Source organism: Maylandia zebra, linkage group LG14 (assembly GCF_041146795.1).
Source record: "Maylandia zebra isolate NMK-2024a linkage group LG14, Mzebra_GT3a, whole genome shotgun sequence".
Lineage (NCBI taxonomy): Eukaryota > Metazoa > Chordata > Actinopteri > Cichliformes > Cichlidae > Maylandia > Maylandia zebra.
In genome coordinates, this window is record NC_135180.1 from 16,699,886 (window position 1) to 16,723,950 (window position 24,065).

The window sequence follows — 24,065 nt, forward strand, 5'->3', positions numbered from 1 at the left end:
GAAGCATTATGCTAATGAGAGCTTGCCCTGTGAAGAATACATTTGCTGTTGGAAAACATTTTGGCTTCCGCCTTGGGAGCTAATTGAGTACTCTGACAATGCAGTGCTTGGCTGGTTCATGTACACACAGGGGTGGAAAATTCAATTTCGCAGCAGGTTCAGAGCACTCTGCAAGAAGAAGCAAAAGAAAAAGTGGTGCCTGGATTAAAGAGTCTGAGCTGGCTCCGTGGCTCTGTGTCTGGCTCAGTGGGTATACTCTTTTCATTGCACCGTTATGTTTTATTGTTTTATTGACCGGCTGACAGTGAGACTGAACATGTGAATATACATTAAAGTGCTTGGCAAAGGTCTTTTAAAAAACGCATTTTGGCTTGTCACATTAGCATAACTGTGAATTTATTATAAATATGCAAAAATGTAAGTAAGTAAGTTAGTTTCGACCTCTTTTGTTATTATGGAGGACGCAGGCAGCGATCAGTCTAATGTGGTAAATGGACCAGCAAAAATTTTCTACTGTCTATATAGTGAACAGTTTGAATTCTATCACAGCATTTTAAGAAAATTTGCAATAATGATATTTCTGGCTATACAGAATAAAAAATATTGAACATTTTATTGATGCTTGCAGCTTGCAGGCTGTCATTAATGACAGACTGCCTAATTTGAACAGGGACTCAAAAGCTGCCAGCAGCAGTGCCAGTATTATAGTGCAATAGTAGTGACATGGCAGTATATCCAGTAACACAGTGTAATTTAAATGTAAGCACAAAAGTAGCAAAGGTAGTGTTCTCCTTGGAAATGTACGAGCACAAAATCACAGCTTAACACTGTAGCTCAACAAAAAACAAACTGGCTCTTCAGCAGCCTGCATAATACTGTCAACTAACAAAAATTTAAAAAAAATATTTGATACCTGGGACGCTTTATCTTGGGTGGAGCTTACTGCTTAAAACTCTTGTTTCCCCACTATTTCATTTTAGTCATTTCCAATTAATTGGAGTGCAGCTAGCAAGTGCTCCACTGGTTTAGTTTGCACATCACCAGCTGCTAGCATCTCCTTCATCGTAGCCTTATTGTTCCATGTACTAGAGAAAATAAATAGCAATATCATCCTGCCGTGAAATTTTTATATCACATAAAAAATGATACCGGTATTATCACGGACAATATGATATGCCGCAGCCCTGCTATACAGATGGATATTAACACCTTTTTGCCTCAGATGAAACAACAGTGTGATTTTTCTGCAGAGTCCTGTGTCTTCAATCGAAAGAACACTGTGAAGATCAACAGCCACTGGCAAAACTTGTGTTTTTGGTGTCCCCTGGATACTTTTTCAACCTCAGGCCAAAAGTGTAACACAGAAAGACAACAGACGGCATAATCCAACAGTGAAAAAGAATCAGATATGATCAGAACATTGATATGGGGGTCTACATACTCTGTGGTCCATACTATACTGTGTGATATTACCAGAGTTGGCAAAAGTACAGACATTCTGTACAAATACTACCATTACAAAATAAAAGTTGAAAAGTTGATTCAACTTCATTACTCAAATAAGTAAAAAAGTGCAGGTTCTGAAATGTACTCAAAGTAAGAACGCAGCTCTTTGGAGGATGTTTCTGTTTTTGTGCAAAGCTAACTGAACCTTGTGTTTTATTAAAATAATGACAAAATAATATCAGTAGATTGGAATATAAACTTTAACTCTACTGTTTTATTATAATTCTACTCAGCTTGAATCTGAAGAAAAAGAAAATAAAAATTTTGTGTTGCCATTGTTGAGGACAACTTTACATCTAAACAGGAAAATCAGTACAGTCAGGGGTTAAAGTTGCATTGGAGGTGGAGGAGCCCTAAAACTGGTTGTAATAGCTCAGTGTGGGGAAACACAACTCACAATAATTTATAGTGAGAGCTCCAGTAGATTTTCTTAGTGTACAGGCTGTGATCAGCTGACCTGCTGCTCTTTGGGATGGACACAGCTGAACTCAACATGATGTCAGCAGATGTTTCATTAGTCGTCCTGGCTGATTTCCATCCTCTGCACTGACAGTCGATGGATCTCAGAATCATCAACTAAAAGTCATGTGAATCTCTGCAACCCTTTTTGTATCCTTAGTCTGACCATGAAACCACAGCCACTGTGCACCAGTCACACACTGTTCTTTGCTGTAAATCCATCACACCAGCTAACCCGTTTATCCTGCACTAACCTGCAGACCATTTTCCTGCAGCCTTTAAATAACACAATTAGTCTACCTCAGTTTGACTTGCATGTTTCAAAATATGAAAAAACATAATGTCACATGTACAGACCCATGATCTAACTTCCAAACATGACGGCTTACATGTAAGTTTTAAATGAGCAGTCATTACCTTTAAATACAACCTCTCATATTCCTCTCCTGACCCCTTTCTTATCTTTCTCCATCTGTGAGTGAAGTTAGCTCTTTTTTTTTCTCCCTGTGAAGTACAGCAGCTGGACTTTTAGCTAGCAACATGCTGTGAGACACTTAAAAAAATGTTAATCCGTCTATGCTAGCTCCTCTTCAGTAGGGCTAGCTAGATGCTGAAATACTTTTAGACACCTGCAGTTGTTCCGTCGTTGTGTCAAAAAGGCAAAAACAAACAAACGCAGTTTCCACTTTTAACCCCTGGCTTTTGCACACATCATTTCTTTTTATGTGACATCCCCCGGTGAATATTAAACGGAACACCACCGCATTTCATGTGTTTCGGTTTAGGCTCAAATTTTGATGTTTGGTGTTTGGAGGCTCGCAGTGATCGTACTTTAAAGCTAAAGTAACGAGCCTGTTTTGAAAATTAAGAAGTACAAAGTAAGGATATTTGTTTAAATGTAGGGGGTAAAAGTATTCAGTATTCACGAAAAAAGGAAGGTAAAGATTCCTGAAAATGGCACTTAAGTACAGTAACAAACTTCCCACCTCTAGATATTAAAGTCTCTACAGGCCAAAATTACAATTTCTAAAAAGCAAAACACACTGTTTAAATGGTCACTTCTTTTCATTTCTGCAGATACCGTTAAATATGTTTTATTACTACATTTTTATTTTATTTTATTAGTTTCTTTATAAGGCAACCATACACATTATATATACATTTAACACAATGACTAACTAACAAATAAGTGAAGCCTGCAAAAAACAAGAAAAATACAAACAAGCAAACAAACAAACAAACAAAAACCTATTTAAAGAGCTACTAATTTGAACGCTCTTGAAGTGTAATGGAAGTCTTAATTAAAGCCTTTTTAAGGCCAGCACATTGAAAGGCTCCTAATTAAGCTTGTATAAAACAAGTCACAGTTGTGAGACACCCATATGGAAAAGAAATAGTAAAAACTTATATGTGATTACTCATGAAAGTGGCCATTTTCTCATTACTTTCATACATTGTTTTAGTAAGTATCCAAAACATACATGTTTCATTATATAATTTTTCAAGGGATCTTGTATCCGTTTTCACTCTTATATGCTTTTCATACAAGTTTCACACAAGACAGATACAAACTTTATAAGATTTATATATATCTTTTCCATATGGGCAAATACACATACACATTATCTGCTTGACTGAAGTAATCAACCTTTGTCGATTAGATCGAGGTTACGTCACGATAAACACAAAGTCAAAAACAAATAAACAGGGGTCCTTACCATCCAGCTTCCTGGACTTAAATTAAACCCTTGTCCAGGGATGTCAAACCCACTCAAAATATCCACTTTGATCTTAAGCGTGCTGGACAAGTGAAACTCGCTTTCTGTCAGTGTAAAGACGTTTAACAGCATAAATTAAAGAAGCACGGCTATGGAGGAGGCCATTATTAGCAGGAAAAGCTGTAAAACTTATAAAAAATGCAGTTAATCCAAAAACGTATGCCCTCCTTCATAGGGCCGGATTGAAGTCTTTGGTAGGCTGATTCTGGCTCCCAGGCCTTGCGTTTGGCAACCCTCCCTTAGTCTTTGAATGGAAGAAGAGTTAAAATATCTCCACCAGAAAAAAAGTTTTTGATCCAAGATTAGGCATAATCCTCATCTTAGAAACGAAGTTCAAGTTTTTGTCACAGTGACCCTGAAATCCTGTCTGCGCTTGTATGATCCTATCCAAATATGTATTGCAAGTGGCAGAGGACCTCAGCTGGTACTACTACTACTAGCTCAGACCTTGACCCGGCCACAGCACTGGGGTCAGCTCCAGTCATAGAGGATTGCTCTTTATGCCTGTCTTGCTGATACAGCGCACAGACAGACGGTACAATGAAGTGTCAGTGCATGGCCCCAAGAAAACTGGGGACAAATCAACAGAGATGAACTGGCCTCTCACACAGCCATCAGAAACACACCCACACATTCACTGTGACACCGTTTTCATCAGGTTGCTACATTTTACAAATGAAGCCATACTTAATTAATAAGTCAAATATCCATAGATAGAAATAAAGATGAAAATGAATGAATGAAAGACGTGTATATTTCTTCTATTTTTATGCCAGAGTTTCGATTCCACAGCGATGTGTTGTTGATAACCTTTAAAAAATGTCAAGACAGTAAAGAAAGTTGCAGAGAAGAAGATGCTGTAAAAAAAAAAAGAAAAGGGAAAAAAAAGCAAGTGCACTTTGAAGGTAGGGTTACAACACTTTTGGGACAGACTGCAGATTTCTTATTGTCATAAACATCGACATGCCCCTTGATCAAAGGCACACACTGCCCCCATTGTTTGAACCGCAGATGCAGGAGGAAGAAAAATACTTCCTGCAGTGCTCCTGAATACAGAGAAATCTATTTGTTTCAATTCCCTTTGAAAGAAACACAGCTGAATCAAGTTCTTGTCTGACAAATTAAAATCTGTGCACAGACCAAAGTGTTGCTTTGTGCTCATTGATTATGGGGTCCACAGTCAAAAGCCATATTTTCTCACAAAGGTAGTTTTCTTGTTTCTTGTTTGATGGAATACTTTGAACCTATTAACTGTGTTGTTTTGCTCTACCTTTGTAATTACTCGCAAAGCTAAGCCCGGGTTTAAATTTGCATTACAATGTAGCAAAAGCGCACTCAGAACTACACTTCCAGAGTTCTATGCAAGATAGCAGAGAAATTAGCTTGTAGGCATCGCAGTGCTAGGCTGAACTCAGTTTCTCACTAAATGACTCTTAATTCAGAGAGGCCTTTTTCTCGCTTTGAATACCGAGCAATTAGCATTAAATGCTAGAGGTGCCATAGATTGTGCTTTGGTATAGCACTGTAGACTGTAGAGCTTCTGGAAGAAAGGACGATTAATGTTAATTTCAGTACAGGGGTGGCGAATCGTGGGAGGATGAAGTTGAGATGCATAGCATTTAGTGAGAAGTACCTACCACATAACTAGTTATAGAGGTAGAATACCTCTATAGCTAGGTGTCTATCACATATCTAGTTATAGTAGAAGAATACTCTATGCCATAACTCATTTTCACCTTATAGAAATAGAAGTCCAATAGAAAATATTTCACTTTAAGCCTTTGGTATTGTTGCGGATGCTGCCCTTCTGCGAAATACCGACAGGTCTGTGGTTAGTATGGGAGAAAGAGACTGATTGAATGAGATAGAAAGAAAATATAGGCCACCTCAGAGCAGCCAGGGTCCTCTGAACAAAAAAACAAGTTCATCTTTTAGTCTGGTGGATGACAGGGTGATGTGGTATGGTACTCTGCCCGTTCTTTTAGATGGTTCAAAAGTCCTTGGCATTTCTGCAGCAGTAACAAACAAGCCGAGCCTGCACGTGGGCTGATGTATGTTATGTTCATGTTACAAAAAGTTCCCATAGATCCATGCATTCGAAGCTGAAACTTGCAGCTCATGCCCCAGTTTTCTACTGCTTGTCTGAAAGCAAACCGAATGCAGAGAGGGAGACAAATGTAAAGTCAGTTTTCCTTATACTGTTCTCACTTCCCCCTTAAGACATAGTACTCTGCCATCAGTCATCTATTTGCTTCACTGTCACACAGGCATATGTTAGAGTTGTCCTGTCATGTTGCATTTTGTGAACTTTAAGATGGACCTGACCTGCTTTATGTCGCCGCGGGGTGAGGAAGCTGCAGGATGGCATGATGGGATGTGGGCTGGTGTGCAGTGTCCCAGCATGAGTCTCTGGGGCCAGGTATAAGTAAGTGCACACGTGATATGCAGTCATGTTAATACTTGCATGTTTCTATTTATTTCTTTATTTCTCTGTTGTCATCCTGTGCTTCCCTAGCATGCTCTGGTTCAGTTTCCCAACTCTCACTCCAACCGTGTGACTTAATCAGTCTGACAGACTCTGGGTGCCTGGGGAAAGTCTCTCTCTCTCTGCAGTCCCCTTTCTCCTCAAGTTTACGCGCTCTGTGACAAACTCATTCTGGCACCTTTCGAAATGCAGTGCTCTCTGTTGGACGGCCCTCCATGGTCTCTTCACACACACACACACACACACACACACACACACACACACACACACACACACACACACACACACACACACACACACACACTAAGCCTAAGTGCAAAACCTCTCTAGAGTACACGCCATACACAAAGCATTCATAGATGCACACAGGTACAAGGGGGAACACACAAACACAAGGCCGTACAAACACATAAATACACAAAGAATGTAGCTAAGAAGTGGGACGTACATTATTCCCAAGGCACTCATATTACGTCTCACACCCCTCTCCCATAAAAGCCCTCCTCATTCCTACGTAAGTGCTTCTGAAAGCCGCTAGCTTGCATAGAGAGGTAGCAGTTCCTATTACTGTTTTACTGTTATTGAATGACATTCTTAATTAGTTTTAATGAGAGTCTCGTGGTGTTTGACCTCTCATGTATTTTTTTAAAAGCAATGGGATTCTATGTCCACCATGTAGGCAAACCTTGGCTGAAGTCCAGCCTGGCTGGCTAACAAAGTGGAGTAGGGGAAAAAAAACAAAATACAAAAACCTTAGCTCGTGGTTAAGGATGTCCCTGCAGGGCTCGAATGCTTTACTGTTTAATTCAGCATCATAACAACACCCCATAGCATCAACGCTCTACTCGAAGAAGAAGAAGAAAAGAGAAAAGAAGAAAAAAAATTATTATTTTCGGGAAAAGCTAAATGATCTTCCTCTACCTCTTATCTTTTGGGACCTCTTTAAACTTTGACAGCACGTATTTTCTCTACTTCTACAAAAACCACTGTTGACAAAGCTTGCGATGGCTTTTCAAAAATCATAACCTAAGCTATGAAAGTAAAGAAGAGGGTGCAGGCAGGGTGGAGCGGCTGGAGACAAGTGTCAGGGGGGATTTGTGACAGAACGATAGTAGCAAGAGTGAAAGGGAAGATTTACATGATGATAGTGAGACCTGCTATGATATATGGTTTGGAGACAGTGGTGCTGACAAAGAGACAGGAGCCCGAGCTGGTGGTGCCAGAGCTGAACATGCTAGGATTTTCTTTGGGAGCGACCAGGATGGACAGGATTTGAAACAAGTGTATCAGATGGACAGCTCAGGCTGTGCTGTTTGGAGATTAAGTTAGGGAGGCAAGGTTGAGATGGTATGGACATGGGCAGAGGAGGGATAGTGGATATAGGACATAAGATGTTAAAGATGGAGTTTCCAGGCAGGAGGAAAAGAGGAAGATGACAGAGAAGATACATGGATGTAACGAAGGAGGACGTGCATTCTGTCGGAGTGACAGAACAGGATATTAGGGATAGGATGAGATGGTGGCAGGTGACTGCTGAAGGTGAGCACCTGAAAGAAAGAAAAATGTATACACACCTAGGGATGGGTACCGGTGTCCGGTGCACATAAACGGTAGTAACCAGACCGAAAAGCAGCGCACATTTCGGTGCTTTTTTTTCCTGAGCTGTGATACACTTCTAGCCAATCATTTTACGTTTCCGAGGATAGTAGGCGGGGCCAGGTATGTACGTTCTTTTAGAGCAGAGCTACAGATCAAAAATGCCCAAGGCGAAGCGGTCAAAAGTCTGGCTGTACTTCACAGCAAAATATGCAAACTCAGCAGCCTGCAACAAGTGCTTTAAGCTGATACTGTGATACTGTCAAAGGAGGTAACACCTCGAATCCGATGAAACACCAGGCGACGCATAGCTTTTTTTTTTTAAAAGCCGAGAAATGCGCCGTATTTGATAACTTGCTGCAAGACCTCACACATCTACTGCGGGTGTGGTGCCTGTTATTGGACCCGGATTTAGCAACATCCCCCAAAAACCCGAAGAGTAGAGTCCTGGCCCCTAGCCCTGCCAGTGTAGCAGAAATGATGACGGATGATGATGATGGCAGCAGCAGCCGTTCTTCTCTGCGTGAGTAGCTTCATGTTGTTCGAGTGTAATTTACGTTGAGTAGGCTAACCACGTTATTACATTAATGCATGTAAGGTAAACTAGCAAACATCATCATAGCTACATGCGGCTGTCTTCTTGTTTGATGGCAGACACTCCCTTCACCCTGGCCAAAAAGGCTAAAATGACCAAAGAAAAAGAGGGAAACAGCTAAACATGAGAGGTTTTTGGACAAAGCTTGTGTTTTTTCCATTGTTTAAGCACTGCTTCCAGCCAAGAGTGATACCATATATGCCCCATAGCTGCAGAAAAGGCTAACATTGTTATCTTTTTACAAAAAACCAGCTGAACATGAGAGGTTTTTGGACCAATGTTGTGTTCTCCATTCTTTAAGCACCGGTTTAAGCACCGGTTTGAGCACCGTTTGAGCACCGGCACCGTTTCAAAAGTACCGATTTGGCACCAGTATGGGATAAAACCTAAACGATACCCATCCCTATACACACCTTTGTCATAGCAAATGAAAATAATACAAAAAATAAAGGGTGTCTTTAAGAGGATTTAATCTAGTGCTGCAGGGGAATATAAACCACTCAATTACAATGAAAGAACAAAACAGGTATTTGCAAAGGCTTGAGTCAAACCTGTGTGATTGACCTAAACTCTTCATGGGGCAAATTATTAAGGTCTGCTTCAATTACCTTTATTCTATCAAGCTTATCTGACTCTAATTCCTGTCCTTTGTTCCAGTTAACATCTCCATCTTGCCAAAGCGGGAGCTTTCATCCTGTCAAAATAACTGTAATAACATTAATTGTGCACCTGACAGATCATATCCTCATGGGGTTACTGAAAATTTTGGAGCCCTTTAGCAATTTTTAGTTTGGTTCATTTTACTTATTTGTGCAATTTGCCTCTTTATTTATTTTTTTCAGACAGAATGGAGTGGTCTTGAAAGTGGACCCTCTCTGACCTGCCTTTCTTTCAAAGGTCTCTATGTGCAACAGCTTTCATACTGATGGTACCTGACAAACGTTTCCCCTGACATACCTCCCATCTCTTGTCGTTCTCTTCCACATGCCTAAGCTTTTTAATGACAAAGGCTTCCAGGCTTTCTCCGGCTTGGCTGAATTGGTGGAGCAAGGGTCCTACAGAGCAGAAAAATCAGCAGCAAAACAAGACAAAAGGGACGAGAAATGCAATGCAGAGAGGCAGATTTTGAGGAGTCTGATAAGGGACATTTTAGGTCTGCTCAGGATTCTCTCATTATTCTCCATTTTGAAAGGAAGCAATAATGAGAACAAAACATTTCCTATCTTTCAAAGTGGCAATTTGCCCATTTAATGCCTGTGCTATGTAGGCCTGACATCCCTTAATCCTCTCTCTTTGCACTAATTTCATTCTTTTTTCCTTTTATTTCTTGGCTGATAATTCTCACTTTATTTCCATTAAGCTTTGTTTGTTCACAGCGATCTGTTGCTGTAATTTATTAGAGCTGTCAGCTTAAATGATGTGGCATGCCGACACGGCCCAGCAAATAGTGGCTCCCCCTTTCCTTTTCTCCTTTTATGGAAAGCCGCCCTAGTTTTTCCCCTTTTTTCCTTGTTTTTTTTTTCTTTCATAGAGGAAGAGAGAAACATTACAATTAAGATGGTGACATCGACCCACTGGTGACCATGCTCTGGGACCAGATGTCCTGTCAGAGAAATGCTGGCCGTCACCTCGAGGGAGCTCTGGGTTGAAATCTGGTTCATGTCTCAGTGGGGGAACTCTACAGATCCTGTTCCTTCATTAATTCAAGAATAACTCATTTAAGTTGTAGTCTCTGTTTTCTTTTCTTTTTATGTTGCTGGCATTCTTCAAATCGGCTCGATAACATAATACTGAAAGTCACTTGCAAATTCTCACGAAGGAAAACTTCAGGACCTCTTGGCCTGAAAATTCTGCATTACCTATTGAGCCCAGTTTAAGCCGAAAGAAATGATCCTTTCACAAAAGCAGTCATTTGCTGTGCCTTTTAAATTGAGTCAAGATTGTTTCATTTATTTATTTATTTACAACCACCCCTACCACCACCCCATACACACATATACCCACACACACACTTCCTTAAGCCCCGGTTGTTTGACAGATGCCCGGCTATCAATGCTGCGTGAAGTACATGTCATTTTCCTCACAGGAGGCCTTAGAGGAAATGCGATCACAACGAGACCCCACAATCTTTACTGTTTCATTTTCAAGCCCGGGATACTGCCTTTCTCTCTTATTTCGTCCTGTACTTCTTTTGTACGAGGCAGCTGCTGTTTTTTGAGATGAAAGACTGTTTGGCAGTCTTCAAAGAGTCACAGAACTCTAAAAGTCACTTGTGCAGCAGCGCTGTTCATTCTCCATTTTATATCCAATATGGAGGTGATGATCAAAAGGATCTGAGCTGAGGGAGAAGCTAAAAGATGTCTGCTTTGGAGTAAACAACAGCCATATCAATCCCCAGACCCACATGGGGCTCTGGTTTAAGTACTGTCCTTTAGCTAATGCCAGACACAAGTATTACTATTTCTGTATTTGAAAGAAACCTGTTATGGGAAAAAAAAAAAAGATTTAATAAGGAACAAGAGTGAGAGGAACTGATTGTTTTGAAATAAATAAATGCGTTTATTAAGCAGCCTGCCGCACCGATACTAAACATCTCATCTCATTTAGTGGAGGAATGTAAAATCATTAGGAGTCTGCTCATGAAGACTGACAGCAAATCCAAACCATTAACTCTTCCCTCAGTGTGGAGCACACCCATCTGGAAGAGAGTCTTTGGGCTGCAGGAGATCCAACATATATTTATGAGAAGGCTTCTCCATGTTTCAAATGAGGCTGTGTTGCAGTTGTGCAGCTGGTCTGAGCAAATTGCATCTTTTTTAATGAAAGCTGCATTAATAATGCATACTAGTAACCTGGGGAAAGTTTTGGGGCCACGCACTGGAGGTGATGGGGAGGGGGGTTTGGTTGAGAACTCTGAACATCCAACTGTGTGCTGCCACGATCATCCTTAGTTGCCCTGCTGCATTTTTAATGTCCTGCTGTGCCACTGTCACACAGGCTTGGGACAGGGGCAATGACTCCTCTCAACCAGATCATAGTGGGACATGAGCTAAAAAGTCACATAAGGGTATTCAGAAAAAGAATAATCACTTAAATGACTGTGCTACTTTGCACAACGCAAACAGTACGGTATCCTTTGAAAACAAACATTTGGAAGTAGTCTGAACCAAAGCTGTTGAGACTAAGATAGGCAAACAATGCAAAGTAATAGAATTAGCATACAGCCAAAGTGAAAAATAATCACATTTGTGCTTGTTCGCACATATGCACAAATACTCTACTTAGACAACAAATGCGCTGGCATTAGGGATTAGGGCTGCAAGACACAGATATGTTTTAATTTCTGACAAGAAGGCCATTCCTTTAGAGATGGATTTATTTCCATTTTTTATGGCTTTGTTGTTCTGTCGTCTCCTCTCGTTTCCTTTCCTAAGAACTAGATATCTCTGTTTACCTTGGAAGGCATTGTGTTGTCATTACTATCATCTGGCTGCTATTAGATGGATAATGTTGCCTTAAAGCAGAGAGAATGTCCTCTAGTCATCCCAGAACAATACTGCTACGAAGAAGAACAGGAATTTCACCTAAGTACAACTTTACCACTTCACCAACACTCCACAGCATGTTCGAAAAGTACTGTTACGGGTAAAGACAAGGAATTTTGAAATGTAGATTTCATATATCATGAAACCAAACACTGCCTTCAGGGATTCTACAAATCTCTGCAATAACACTTTTCCCCCCAGATGCCTCGTGGTTATCAGTGATGTAATGGGATCTAAATTGCACTGAGCACTGTACCTCTCTAAACTGGATACACCTGTGATGATGACACTGTAGGGTAACCAGGGTGCCAGCAACTGACAGTCCATTTTATAGTGACTATCCGCTAGTCCTATTTCCTGCTCTTAAAGGAAGATGAGTTGACCATAGTGGACTTGCCTATTCGCCATAACTATCTTGCCTGATGTCAGTTCTTTACAGGGTGCTGTCCACTCATCCGTCATTACATGGGCCTTTCTGTAGTAACATTATCGCTTTAGATAAGGCTTCAATAAACTGCCACAGCTTTTAGGGCTCTCTCTCTTGCCACTCTAATCCAATCTATGATGTGGAGTCTGTCCATCATCATGCACCGCAAGGCATTTCCCGTGTCCCTGTGCTCTTGGTTGCACAAGAAATAATGGATGGCCTTGCCCTTGGTTCACGCCAAGGCCTTATGGTACCTTTTCAACTGTTTGTCTTCAGGTTGTCTTAAATGGATCTGCACTGTGGTATTTTGATTTGATTAAATCAGGTTTAAAAGGTTAGATATAGAGAGAGGGAAAGCATTTGCCGTTCCCAGTACTGTGAGCCAGTCCTCTGCCATTTAGCATTGGGCATTGGCCAAAGGAAAGTGGAAAACTGAAATGACTTCTGTGCTCCTTTGTGATTTGCGCTAATGTCCCCCAGGGATTGAGCAATGACCACTGTGAATTCCCCCAGGACGCCAGCCAGATTGAAACCCCTGCCAACAGATTTGAAAGGATAGCAAATCATTTAAACTCCCCAATGTGCATTAGCATTTTTTTTTCATTGCCCAGGCCAGCCTCCACAATATTAAATTGCACTTGATAAAATAAAATAAAAATCAGAGAGTGCGACAAGAGCTCTTCAACCTCCAAATCAGCAAAGTGAATATTGGAGTGGCCACTAAAAATTAATTATACTTTAATTCACTTTGTTTACTCTATCAGGTTTCTGTCATCCACTCAAAGAACCCAGCAGAAAGAGAAAGGACTTAAGACAAAAGAGGAGCAACGGCCTTAAGAGGTGTGCGGTCGCAGAGACCCACAGCAGTGGAAAATATATAAGGATTGCCTTTAGCTGATCCTGTCTGTAACACCAAATTATTGCCGCGTATAAAAATAGGACTAGTATTAAAGTGGGCAGAGTGAATCCTAGCAGTGCCATGTAAAAAGAAAACAACAAAAGCACAGGCTAAAATCAATAGAGGCGTTTTTTGCTCGTTTTCTTTATATTAGGATATATTAATATTTAAGGATCAATACAAACCTTTATTTATAAAGTAGCATGTAATGAAATCTACAAATACTGGTCATTCCTTAACACTCAAGGTTTTCTTAACTATTATTGTGCTCAGCCAGCCAGATAATGCAAATGAGGTAATGAAATATATGCTTTAGTGTGTTTGCATATGAGTATTATGACAGATGAAGCTTTGCTGTGTAAACCACTGTTTAAGGTGCAATCAAAAGGTCTCATTGGGATTCCACATAATGTTGCATATTTTTTTTTGACCACTTCAGCACATTTGTGATTTTCATTACAGAGGAGTAGCACTACACTGAACCCCATGATCTCAAATACAAATTCAAGTTTAAGGGTCACCACCGTAACACAGCGTTGCACGGTGCCTTTACACGCAAACCTTTCCCATGTATTAGCATGGGAGGAGAACCTGAAGCAACGTATTGCTGCATAGGGTCACAGGGTCAAATATAGCCCCCAAATGGATGGGGGCTATATTTAAATTTGACATATTTGCTTTATAAATGCGCAATCACAAAAGTTGCACTTCATAAAAGTGTCTCATGAGACCAACAGACCAATAGAGGGATGGTGTTTTACCATCTCAAAAACTCTCTCACACACACACAGGCTGTCGTCAACTGCTCTTGCTTTCACAGAAACCAAAAGATAAATAGAAATGAAAGAAGATGGCACAGTGCCAACACCGAGGGGTTCTAAAAGAGTTTGGGAAAAGGGAGGGTATGCTAACACTGAGATCCCCACTACCGAACAGTCCTTTCTTCCCAATTGCTTAATTGTTTTAGTGGGACAGGCAGGTGGCTCAAAGCCCCATTTGGCATCTGGTAAAAAAAAAAAAGAAAAGAAAAGGGAAAAAAAGCTCATCTACATCATGTATGAAAGTATTGGGGTGGGTGCCAGCATTAAACATGCACCCACCCCACCCCACTCCTAGGCCCCAACACCCACTAGTAGATTTCAAAAGTTTGGCTTGGCTCAAGAGCAAGTTTGTGCTGCTATTGTGTGAGATGTGCTTTGCTGAATAAAACATCTTTTGGTATCAGTGGCAGATCAAATAGCTTTTCAAAAAGCCATGCCTCTCACCACTGGTGCCTGGTACCACAGAGAGAACTGTTTTCCAACCCCGTTTAATAAATAGAAGCCACTGTGCTCATCCATTTAGCAACGTTAAGCACAATTTAGATGTATCTACGAAAATGGAAGCACACAAGCAGAGGAGGCATCTCACTACGGAGGCTGTCCCACACAATGATGCTTTACAGCAGTTCCCGTGAGTGTTCTTTATTATATTGGGGTCCAGACACCTACAACAGCCTCAAGGTTTACTTACAAATTAAAGTACTATACATTACTATCCATTGCCAGTTTTTAAAACATGCGCAGCAGTTGTAATGCCAGGCAGACACATCAACATCAACATTCACCCACAGGTGAGAAGCTTCTTTCTTCCTTAGATAGAGCCTGTACACGTTAAAAGGCTGATTTGCATTTATATTGCCATTCAGGGCTTGCAGCTGTAATTGCAGGAGCACAGTAAAAGTGCGCTGATGTACTCACATGTATACACAGGCGGACACAGAATGCATGTGAAGTGTCCGGTATGAAAACCTTTTCCTTGCGTCCATTGTTATGAATCTTTGGCATGAGAATGTCGGAACGACTACAAGGAGAAAGAGATAGGGAACAAACGGGAGAGAGGGGAGGAGGGCAAGTTCACCAGAGTGTAATATTGGGCTGTCCCAGAAACTTCCAGCCAAACACTAGGAAGTTGTTATCGGATCAGCAACCCAATTCCTCAAGTGACTGCTGTGCTGAAGCGTCACATGCATCTTAGGGGCCCCTTCCAAGCACAGCCTTTCACCATAAAATCGATGTATTGCTAGGCTGGTTTGCTAACAAATTCCCTGAGCAGTAAAACAACACAGGTACGGTGCTGCATCATGCTTGCATGCAATTTAATTAAACTTGGAGGTGAAGATTTGCAGAGATAGCACCACCCTAAGGAAAAATGGGCCAGAAATGTTAGGCAAAGACAGTCAACTATTTAAAAATAAAAAATAATCTTGTGTGACTAACACTCAAAATGAGGAATGCTTGGATTTTTAGCAAAATCCAATCCTGTGCCCACCTGATCATAATATCAAAGCAGCAATCTGTCATTTTCTTCAGATTCAAACTGCAACAGAGACAACATGCATGCACTTTGTTGATGTTGCAAACTAACTGTGAACTAACTAAACTGCTCAGTTGCCAGTAACAAAATGACAAGATTGAGCTAATAATTTCCTATTACTAATGTACTGGACGCAGGTTTAACTCAATGTGTTGTTCGATCAAATGTCTGTGAGAACAAAGGGATGATCTGGAAAATGACTAAACAATAATCTCAAAGCCTTGTGGTCTTTTCTTATCTATTAAGTCATGCTCAGTGGTTTAATCCCAGGCATGCTAATGTTGAGAATTTTAAAATCCATGCATACATATATTCTTTGTGCTCACATTATGAGTGAGATGATCGATTTTTTTTCTCAAATGAAATTTGTAGAGTAAATCTGCAGAACCATGATGGGAAGAAAACATAATTGACTGTGAATTATATATTAAGGTTAAATGTAGGCCAAAATAAACACTAATCACAGGCAGTCGCTCTGTGGGAATGTTTTAAACAAAAGACTTATTCATGCCTCAGGTCTGCAAAGCAGTATGCTGACAAGTTAGGAACAAACTGCTAATCCCTACATTGTCTGAACCCGTCTAGCTATCAACAGCTATGTTCCGCAAGCAATTACAGATCCTAGCAGCAAGTTAAAAATATATCAAAACCACAGCTGGGAAAGACCCGGATTAAAGGAGGAAGGATACAGTCACGTTAAACCCATCAATATATTTCTTGAGGCCCAGTTATGCCAATGTTTACCCTCTCCAAGGAAAGATAACACAGTATGATCCAGCAGTGCTCTATATACAGCACCCCCACATCTGAACACACAGTCCTGTAGAGCTGCCTTAAAAAAAAAAAAAAAAAAAAAGCATAGCCTGTTGTTTCCTGTGCATTAAACTGCAATTTAGAAGCCGGTAATCCTACCCATAATCTGTCACCAAATAAAATCCTGACTGGGGTTAGAGAGGGCTTCCACATGCTTCTTCAGCATTAGTGAAGTATTGATATTGTGGTATTATTGCGCTGGTCTATTTAAAAAACTTCTCTGTTCTCCGAGGATAAAGTCTCAGAGGGACGGAGACATGACAAGAAAGAGCAGAGTGAAGAAGTGCAGCTGCTAACCCTGACTTCACAGGTGACCCAGCGATCACAACAGCATCTGGTTGAATTACTTAACACTGCCGCCCAACAGACATGTAATCCGGGATAATGCCCTTTTGCTGAGTGCTCCAATCTGGATAAATTCATCCCAGAGGAATGGGATCCAGCAGCGGAGACTCGGAAAGAGAGGAGATGAGGGCCTTGGGGTTTTGATTGGTTGGTACTAAAGAAAACTGGGAAGAGCGTCTAGATAGATAATGAGGCCCAACAGTAAACAGCTTGATTTTGTTGACAGACTGACTGACGGCATGAGAGGAGCAGATCATTGCCTGGTTTTCCAAGAAGGCTCTGAACTAATCATTTTCCCTTCCCTGGCTGACCTGAATCCTGGCAGACTCGAAATGAGGTTTTCATCCAGACCATAGTCACTGGATAAACGACACTTAGGTTTCACATTTTAATATTTGTAAACATGTATGTCAATATAATATTATCTTAATATATTTTTCTTCATTTCTCTATTCAAACAACAATCAACAAAACTCTGTTTTTAATCTTTTTTCCTTCTTTCTTTCTTAGAAATAGCATCTCTCTTTAATGCCAAAAGTAATTCCTAACATTGAAGCATTACAAGTTCCAGCTGTCCAGCAGCAGCCTCTTAGATTATTTATTCATATGTTTACTTATTACCATAAATATCCAACAGGGCATTCGGCTCAGAGGGATTACAGTGGGCTTAATCTATCGTGGCATAGAAATGAGCAGGAGTCACAGTGGATGAGGTGACTTAAGCTGGCTAGCCTTAATGGGACATGCAACACAAACAAGGCAACAGACTGCATGCCACTGGGCTCCATCATGAACTGGTGACATCATCCGTCACTCACTACATGACTGTCACGGTTAGTGGAAAAGTCATATGACCTGGACAAGGCAAGGACGTGCTTGCGACTCGTACCATGCATTTTAGTAATCCTGTACCGTTTCAAAATACAGACAATGCTCACGACCAGTACAGGAGGCTCTTGAACATATGACTTCTAGAACAGCATGTTGGAAAATTTACACCGTTTTTAGCATTCCAATAGAACTGGGGTAAAATAATTAATTACCTCTGAGTTATTATAGTCATAATCCATGCATTAGACAGCAGAGTGTGTTGCTTACAAATAACTATTCATAATAATGAGGCTGAAAATTGGTATTTCTGTTTGAGTAGTGTTGTGCAGAGTCATGAGCTGTATTTCTTCCCCTCTTTCCCTCCCCTCTCTGAAGAAGCAAGAGTGATTTCCCATCTATAAAAAATCCACATATCCAAACATGACATAGAAAAGACATTTAATTATACTTTGGTGGAGAAATATGTATCAAAGCCTGCCGCCCATGAAAAGCGGATTTAGAGTCGTCAGACAGCAGTTAATAGACAGTAGTAAATGAAAAAGGGGGCTGTTGGGGGGGTACTAAGACGTGCTTTCCAGGACTAAGAAACAGCTTAGTCTGGCTTGGTGGCAAAATCAGGAGTTCCGACACCAGATATATTTAAGTGGTGGGAGATAATGAAGGTGACGGGGGTGGGCAGCAGATTTAAGGAGATTTTAAGATTGGGATTTTCATTCCTGTGCAGCAGCAACACCCCTAGTGGCTAAAACCCACATTAAAGATACCCTAACAGAAGACAAAAGATTAGACACTTTGTATGTTGATGTCACATTGTGAAGAGAAAGGAAATTACATGAAAAAGGGCAGGGAAATACAGGCAATGAGAGGGATATAAAAAAGGCTGTACACTTAGCAATGTTTAGTTTTTCTTTTGGTCATTTTCTTCGGAGTCTAGCACATTCAATAGGAGGAACTGCCCCTTTCCAACATATTCAGCTTTTGCCCTACACAGACAATCAATCACCCAAAGTAAGAGGGAAAAAATTCAAATAAACACAAAGAGTCAAAGAAGGACACTCAGTGAGTACATGACAGGGAAATGTGCCACTGCAAGGTGAGGAGTGAAATCGCAAACAGGCTGAAGAATATGAGAGTTGCTATACGGTGGATTAGACGGCAGGAGAAATGAGGAGCGGGGAGGTGGTATGAAGGGATGGACTAGGGCCTGGAAGAGTTTGGCCTGAGGTGAATGTGTTCCTGGAGACTGTCTCCCAGATTTCTGACTGGAGCTGTGTCATCTGTCACTGGCTGAAGAGGTGACAGCGAAAGAAAAGGTGCCCTAGATGCGATAACAGTGCAGTCAGGAATGAGAGCAGCTCACAACAGCTTTCCCTCTCTCCTTATTCTCCCCCTCTCCGTCTTGTTCGCTTTGGACCATTTACTTCTCAAAGTTGAGAGAGAGAGAGAGACAGAGAGAGAGAGAGAGAGAGAGAGAGAAAAGGAAAAACTGCTCAGCGCCACTCGTTTTGGACTGACTCCTCTCTCTCTCTTGCTCTCTTTCTCGCTGTCTCACAGGATAGCTGCGTCGAAGTGTATGCCTGCAATGGCCACAACTCCCCACTGTCCCCCATGTTCATAAAAACAAGATTGTTTTTCGCAGCTTTCTGCTGACACCGGCTCGACACATAAACAGAGCCGTAATTTGTACAACAACAGTAAGCTTCAGGGAAGCACTTTTTTCTCCCAAGAGGCATGAATAGAGAAGGTAGGCTGTTATCCCCCGTTTACCTGGCAGGGAAAGTGGTATTTTATATTATGGTAATAACCAACTGTGCTGAAATGCACAATCCCATCTCATTCCAGTTGTAGCAATCGTCTCATTCCAATTGGTATATATGAGATTTGGTGCTAGTTGTTCCCCACAACTGGGGCTAAACCTGCGATGATGGGAATGAAAATGTTGAGATTTAGGAACAAAACAAAATGAGATCTTCTAATGTTCAGTGTTGAATGTCTTCCACAGCTTTAGTTTTATCTACACCAGACATGGAAATCAAGTACAGTCAGAATATACTGCTTAAGTCAACTGCAGATAAAATACTTAGCAGATGCATAACAAAGTGGGAGATACTAATGAACGATCATGTATTTCTGCATCACAATAAGCACAGATGGCACAGAAACACTTATGGAATCAGGGGAAAAGAATACAGCAAAGCAGCACAATCAGGAATAGCATCGTCTACGGTGTTTGATGGACCACAACTTTCCATTCCCAAAGCCAAGAGAGAGAAAGACAGAGAGAGAGAGCGCTTCCACTGCTCCAACTGCCCGTTGTTTCAATTTACACAACTAGCGCTACCGTATCCCGAGACATATGCTGTCGTGAAGAGCACAAACCATAAAGACGCTTCATCTGCAAAAGCTCTACCCCCTGTTAAAGCATGAGAGAAGCCGAGAGGGGGCTTAATTGCTCCATCAGTCAGTTTCAAATAGGTCTGTTATGATATCATTATTTTCTATTTGCCTCTACATGAAAAATAAGTCAGCTGAAAAGAAATATAATCACAGCAAATTGCTGCGTTTGACGAGCAGTGCATTTTTTTTGCCCCCCTATGCTATAGACTATAAATCATAATGTGAAACAGCTGAATTCAGTGCAGAAGAAAATGATGTTGTTTACCAAGTTTCATTTACAGCTGCTGTTTTATCAGCATGTTACCAACTTTGAGCTGTCAGTTTCCGAACAATGTGTCAACAAACTGAGATCTCAGGGTTTTTTTTGTTTTTTTGTTTTTTTGTATTGGGGTTTTTTGCAGTTTCTGAGCTGTGGTTTAAAACAGAAAATAAAATAAAAAGGTCACAATTACAACTCCCCGTGGGAAACAACTAAAGGCACACAGACAGGCATTTGTTCAGCCACTGCCTCTTTAGAATACAGCCCAATGTGACGGGGGTCAAACCGCTGTAAAGAGGTGGTGAGTTATTGGCTCTTGCTCCCTGTAGTATAAACCAGCACACTCATTAACGGGGGGGGGGGGGGGGCATGATGCTGCAAACCTTCCAGCAGGAACTCTGACAGTCTGATTCAGCTCTGTGTGTCTCTGCGTCTCCCAGCGCCACAGGGGTGTTACACAGAGTCAGACTTGTGCACTACTTTACTCACTTCTATTGTTTTCCAAAGACAACCACCTGGTGGCAAGCAGGGGAAACAACTAATCCATCCTCATTCTGTCCACAAACAGACTGTCTAGGAATAAAAATAAAAACAGCAGATACTGTCCAAAGGGCTGGGGTTGCCAAGCTATCCGCATGGGTCTGCCTTCTGAAGCACTTTACCGTTAACTTTCCTCTCTCTCTCTACATTCTTTTCACCAAGACCCCCTCCTCCCTTTAGCTGAAGTCAATGTGGAAAGGGCTGTCAGTTCAAAACAATGTGACTCAGGAGTGAACGCTCGACTGAACTGGACTGGGTTTAGGGGGCTTTGTTTGTGTGTGTCTGCGTGTGTGACAGGAATAACAAGCCCACATAGGAAGTATTTAACTTGTCTTGCCTGAACAGCTATGAGCAACTGACGGAGAAAAGTGCAAACTGCACTATTTAACCTCCACTACAGTCATACAGACTTTGTTTTTTTTCCCCTTCTTCTTTTTTCTCTCTCTCGCTCTTAATTCTCTCCTTTCTCATTCTGCATCAGACATCACAGCGCACACGGGAGCGCTATATCAGAAACAGTTTTTTGTTTTTTAAAAAGGAAGAAAGAAAAGCACGCAGATGGCACAGCAACAAGCGCAAGAAAGACGTCGCAGCAGCAAGACATGGGTATAAAGACACAGTTCTCAGCCAGCCAGTCACACACAGACACACACACAGCAATCATGAGAACGAGAGATGTGATGAATTAGCAACTTTAACGTGAAAAAAAACTTACCATGTCCGGAGATCCACGGGAGCAGCAGAAGGACCCAGAGGATCATGACTGCGGAGTGGAGAGGGGCAAAACCTACGAAAAACAGTAGGCGAGTGTGAAATTGAAGTTGGCAGGCAGAAACACATGCACGAGATGAGACAGTGCTCCTCTGTGCTGCTGGGGGGTGGTGGTGGTGTGTGTGTGTGGGGGGGGGGGATGCTACAGTCCCTCAGTGGAGTCTTGTTTTACCAGAGGAAAGCTGGTTGTCTGTCTTCTGTCCTCCTCTTCTTCTGGTCCTTCTTCTTCTCTCTCCCTCTCCTGTCTCTCTGTGTCTTTTCCCTCTGTGTGTCACTCTTGAGTGTAGCCGGTTGTCAGCTCTGCCTTTGCGCGCTCTCTTTGTGGTGTGAGCTTGTAGACTTTCTGTGTCTTCGCCGCTGACTCTGAGAATACACACTCGCTCACTCTGCCTCTGTCGCTCGCACGGTTTCTCTTTGCCCATCCATTCTGAGTGCCTTCAGCCCTCACTTGCCCGCTCTCTCTCTCTCTCTCTCTCTCGCTCTCTCTCTGTTGCTTTACCACAGCAGACCCTGTCAGGGGATAGAGCTCCACTACTAGACTCCTCCCTCCATCGCTCTCTCTCAGCCTGGCTGTCTGGGTGGCTGTGTGCCTGAGTGAGAGTCTGGGAGGCTTGGGTCTTCACTCTGGGAACCAGAGCTGCCATGGGAGAGGGTGCAGCTCCAATTAGAATGAGAATAAGAGGAGACCTCTGTAGCTACAAATTATGCAGACATTCACAAACAAAAACTGCACTTTCAGCCCCTCCTCCCCGTTAAGACCTTTGTCCTTTTGTACATCCCTTTTTTGGATTCTTTAGAAGTGGATTTTGGAATCTGTAGCTTTTTCTCTGTGAATGAATGAAGACCAGATTAACATTCACCACCAAAGCCGTATGATTCATTAGTATCCAGTTTTTATTAAGGGGGAATTAGATTCATAGTCACTCATTCAAGGAGATATGATGCAAGGCACCATAAAATAGTCAAATGCACTGCATGCTTACTGACAAGTTCTCCTAGTTATGCATGTTAAATATTTAATACAGGGGAATTTTTTTCATACAGGGCAAGCAAGGTTCATGTGTAACAGTATTCCACATCTTGTACTTGACTTTGTTGCTGTTCAAAAAACCATTTTAATATCCACCGGGTCTCCTCCGAGTACTCTGGCTTCTAAATTGTGTTTCTAAATTGCCTATAGATGTGAATGCGATGTGAACGGTTGTGTGTCTCTGTGTTAGCCCTGCAACCAGTCCAGGGTGTACCCCGTCTCTCACCTTATAATAGCTGGGACCCTCCCAGCCAGTCACATCAGATGTCTGCCCGCTCTGAGCCTTGTTCTGTTGGAGTTTTCTTCTTGTTAAAAGGGAGTTTTTCTTTCCCACTCTCGCCAAGTGCTTACTCATTGGTTTGATTGTCTGGGTTTTCTCTGTATTATTGTTGGGTTTTTACCTTACAATATAAAGCACCTTGAGGCACCTGTTGTTGTGATTTGGCACTATATAAATTAAACTGAAATGAAAGGTGGGATATACCAGTTTCTGCAAATGTTTTTACTTAACATGTAGCTTGCCATCACCAGTGTGTGTGAATGGGTGGATGACTGAATGTAGTGTAAAGCGCTTTGGGGTCCCTAGGGACTAAGTAAAGTGCTATACAAATACAGGCCTTTTACCATTTAACATTTAACATGGAGTTAACAGGGGACAAGAGTGTCTATAGATATAAAATGTCTTAGTCGGTTGTGTTCTCTCTTCGTGTGACAATGGAGTATATAGTACAGCTCTACAATTTTCATCAGAAAGTGTACACATTATTTTTTCATTTAAACATTTTAAGGTAAATAGTTTTCAGCGTCATGAACATCTCCATTACTCCAGAGATGTTTTCACATGGGAACTCTTGAAACTCGAAAATGCCAGAGAGTCATTTCAGGACATTGTCCGGCTGCTGGCCTTTCTCACACGTGGCTCATGACCTCTTTAAAGGGAGAGAGCTGACAGACTAACAGCAGCATACATGACACCAACTTGTTGGCAATGATTTCACTCAACCATAGCCAACACTTACATATGGATATTAAATTGACTTAGTGCAATAAAGATAGAATAAAAATGAAAAACTGTTTCATGTGCAATCCAAATGACTCTGGTGTTTGCAATTTTGTATGTGACTAATTCTTGCATAACACTGGTAATCTTGAGAAAATGTTAGGAACAAATATATGAAATGAGTCATGACTCAAATTATTGAATCGCTTTTTTTGTTTACAGCATTGCAACCCCATGTGTGCACCACCGCATTTGTATAAACTTGGCACGACTGTCAGCTTACCAACTAAAATTAAAGAAAACAAACCCTTTGTCTGGGACCGGGTCAGGTCTTTATCAAAAATAGTAACCTGTCAAAGCAGTTAGTTAGTTATGAACCATCTAGTCAATTTATCAGCCTTGTTCCTGCTTTTAATTCAGTTTAAATTCCCAGCA

The 24,065-nt window shown here is 41.4% G+C and overlaps 1 protein-coding gene across 9 annotated transcripts in view; it reads right to left on the reverse strand.

Moving 5' to 3' along the window:
• kirrel3b (kirre like nephrin family adhesion molecule 3b) overlaps positions 1 to 22,092 on the reverse strand; it is a 171,574-nt gene extending 149,482 nt beyond the window's left edge. For 2 of the 9 annotated variants that reach the window (XM_076892347.1, XM_076892345.1), the window contains exons 1-2: positions 21,773 to 22,091; positions 21,545 to 21,616 (exon numbers count right to left, since the gene is read on the reverse strand). In XM_076892347.1, the coding sequence (XP_076748462.1) occupies positions 21,545 to 21,616; positions 21,773 to 22,022 (322 nt within the window). In that variant the 5' untranslated portion in view covers positions 22,023 to 22,091. Of the gene's footprint in view, positions 1 to 21,544; positions 21,617 to 21,772 lie in introns of all 9 variants that reach the window. The other 7 variants (XM_076892346.1, XM_076892348.1, XM_076892344.1 and 4 more) reach the window with 6 other exon arrangements.
• Positions 22,093 to 24,065: the final 1,973 nt, after the last annotated feature.